Source organism: Camelina sativa, chromosome 12 (genome assembly GCF_000633955.1).
Source record: "Camelina sativa cultivar DH55 chromosome 12, Cs, whole genome shotgun sequence".
NCBI lineage: Eukaryota > Viridiplantae > Streptophyta > Magnoliopsida > Brassicales > Brassicaceae > Camelina > Camelina sativa.
In genome coordinates this window covers 28,952,774-28,955,185 of record NC_025696.1, presented here as the reverse complement: position 1 = coordinate 28,955,185, position 2,412 = coordinate 28,952,774, and the positions used below count along the sequence as shown (strand labels likewise).

General features: G+C 40.8%; 1 protein-coding gene across 1 annotated transcript; it reads right to left on the bottom strand.

Annotated features, from left to right (window-relative positions):
* LOC104733968 lies at positions 1-2,021 on the bottom strand. The gene is made up of 3 exons (XM_010453488.1): positions 1,632-2,021; positions 810-1,234; positions 1-670 (listed from the first exon to the last, which is right to left on the bottom strand). Exons 1-3 carry the CDS (start codon positions 2,019-2,021, stop codon positions 1-3), a joined length of 1,485 nt encoding a protein of 494 aa, XP_010451790.1.

Sequence of the window (2,412 nt, the reverse complement as noted above, 5' to 3'; positions counted from 1 at the left end):
TCAATGCTCCTTCGGCTCCTTTGATATCTTGATAATCTGCTCCAGCTTCAGTAACAAGTTGTCCTTTTGCGGAAGTTTCAAAAATTTTGCATGAAGAAGAACTTCTTTAGTATGCCTTATCATCTTTTGGATCTGTTCCTTGCTCTCGCTACTTAGCTCAGGAGGAACTATGATCTTGATCTTGGAAATTTGTGGTGGCTTAGGCGGTTTAGGTGGCTTGGGTAGCAGGTTGTTGGTACTTGTAGATGCAGAATGGTCGAATTGCTTCATCTTGTCGATGCTAGGATTCATCGGTTCTTCATGTAACGAGTTGGTCAGCCATGGTTTCGGCTTGGAGATAGTTGGATATGACTTCTTCTTGTTGATGTTGGCAAAGATTGTCCTCTTTGACTTGTGGTCGATGATAGCTCCAACAGTAGCTAGGAATGGTCTTTCTAAAATCAAAGGTCTTTCATTTTTTTCTTCCATCTCTAGGATTTGAAAATCGGTAGGAACTATGCAATCTCCTACTACAAGTTGTAGGTCTCGAACTAATCCGTCGGGAACCTTTTGTGATGAGTCTCCAAAGACTAAACTGAGGTTGGATGGCGATATTTCTCGTAATCCTAGCTTTTCAGCTACACTTCTTGACATAACATTAATATTAGCACCAGAATCACAAAGAGAATGCCTGTTATGGAGCATGAGCAAACAAAACGTCATGGATCTTCAGCTTTAGGTAGTCTCCTTAAGGGGTAGTGGCTTGCTGTTTCTTCATCAAATGGACATGTCATGCGAATAATATCCTCATAAGAGTCAAAGAGTGGTACCAGAGGCTTGGCTTCACGGTAAGTGAGGCTAGTTCGACTGAGATAGCATTGCAATATTCTTTAGGATTCTCTTCGGGTTTTGCCGGAAGTACACCAACTTGGCGTGGAACGGTATTAGCGGTTTGAGCAACTTGAGTTTCAAGTTTCTTAACATGGATAGAAATGCTTTCAAACTTCCCTTTCAGCTCAGTATAGATGTTATCCATCCTTGAGTTGATGTCTCCCAATTGCTTTTGAAAAGAAACAAGGATTTCTTGCATCTTTATATCAACGTTGGCATCAACTTTAGAGGTAGGCGCCTGGGCTGGTCCGGTTTGGAAAGGCGGCTTGTTGTTGTTGAATTGAGCTCGTAGCTGAAAGTTGTTGTTGTTTCCACCAAAGTTTTTGCCTTGAAAGCGGTTAGCTTGCTGAGGATAATTCCGAACCTGGGGATTCTCCACATTTGGGCTCCTATAAGACCATCTCCAATGGTTTTCTATGTTTTTTTCTCTATAATAGAGTAACTCTATAATAGAGGTGAGTTTTACTCCAATGGTCCTCTATAAAATAGAGAATGCTATTTTTTCCTCTATTTATAGTGGAACCTTTGTAAAAAGAAATTGGGTTCCTCTATAAATAGAGGAAAAAATAGCAATCTCTATTTTAGAGCTGAGAATAGAGGACCAATGGAGTAAACCTCACCTCTATTATAGAGTTCCTCTATTATAGAGGCAAAAATAGAGCACAATTGGAGATGCCCTAAGAAAGGTTAGAAGTATTTCTAAAGTTGTTGTTGAAGTTGTTGTTGTACCCACGGTTTTGTTAGTATCCTTGAGCACCAACATAGTTGACTTCTTCTTCTTGGTCATAAGAATCTTCTTGGAAAGGCTCCATGTTTCCATTATTAATAGTCTCACAAGCGTTTACGCCGTGTTGTCGGTTCCTTAGAAGTTGGTTCATCATGTTCTTAAGATCGGCAATCTCCTTAGCGTTGGAATTGCTAGAACGGATGCTTCTATCAAAATCGGTGCAAGTGTTGCTACTACTTGCAGAAAGGTTGTCGATGAGAGCTCGTCCTTCTTGAATGGTCTTCGTAGTGAAATCTCCATTGCTGACCGTGTCGAGTGAGAGTTGATACTTAGGGTGTAATCCTCTATAGAAAGTACTTAAGAGGTTACCTTGAGCAAAACCATGATGAGGGTAGTCACGTTCATAGTCTTTGAACGTTCCCATGCTTCATAAAAAGATTCGACCGGTCCTTGTTGAAAACTTTGCAGCTTGTTGCGAAGGGAGTTAGATCTCGACTTTGTGTAGAAGTGGTTGAGAAAGGCTGACTTGCATCCTTCCCAGCTAGTGATCGATCCAGGTGGTAAAGACTTAACCATCTATGAGCCTTCTCGGCTAGAGAGAAAGGAAAAAGTTTACACTTCAAGTAATCTTCGGAAATTCCATTGGTTCTTGTTGTAGAGCAGATTTCTTCAAAGAGATCTATGTGGTCCATCGGATGTTCAGTAGTAAGGCCATGGAATTGATTTTGCTTCACCAAACCCATAATTTGAGGTTTAATTTCACGTCTTGGAGGATGAGTGATTCGGATAGCAGCACAGTCTTGAGGATATTGGTT

What these genes read in the sequence shown, in the direction of transcription:
- LOC104733968 (XM_010453488.1), bottom strand. Translation starts at nt 2,021, where the DNA reads ATGGGAACGTTCAAAGACTATGAACGTGACTACCCTCATCATGGTTTT. An exon ending in AAGAAGAAGAAGTCAACTAT is followed by an intron (nt 1,235 to 1,631) that starts GTTGGTGCTCAA and finishes GAGAATCCCCAG; the next exon opens with GTTCGGAATTATCCTCAGCA. An exon ending in ACCGTGAAGCCAAGCCTCTG is followed by an intron (nt 671 to 809) that starts GTACCACTCTTT and finishes GCTCCATAACAG; the next exon opens with GCATTCTCTTTGTGATTCTG.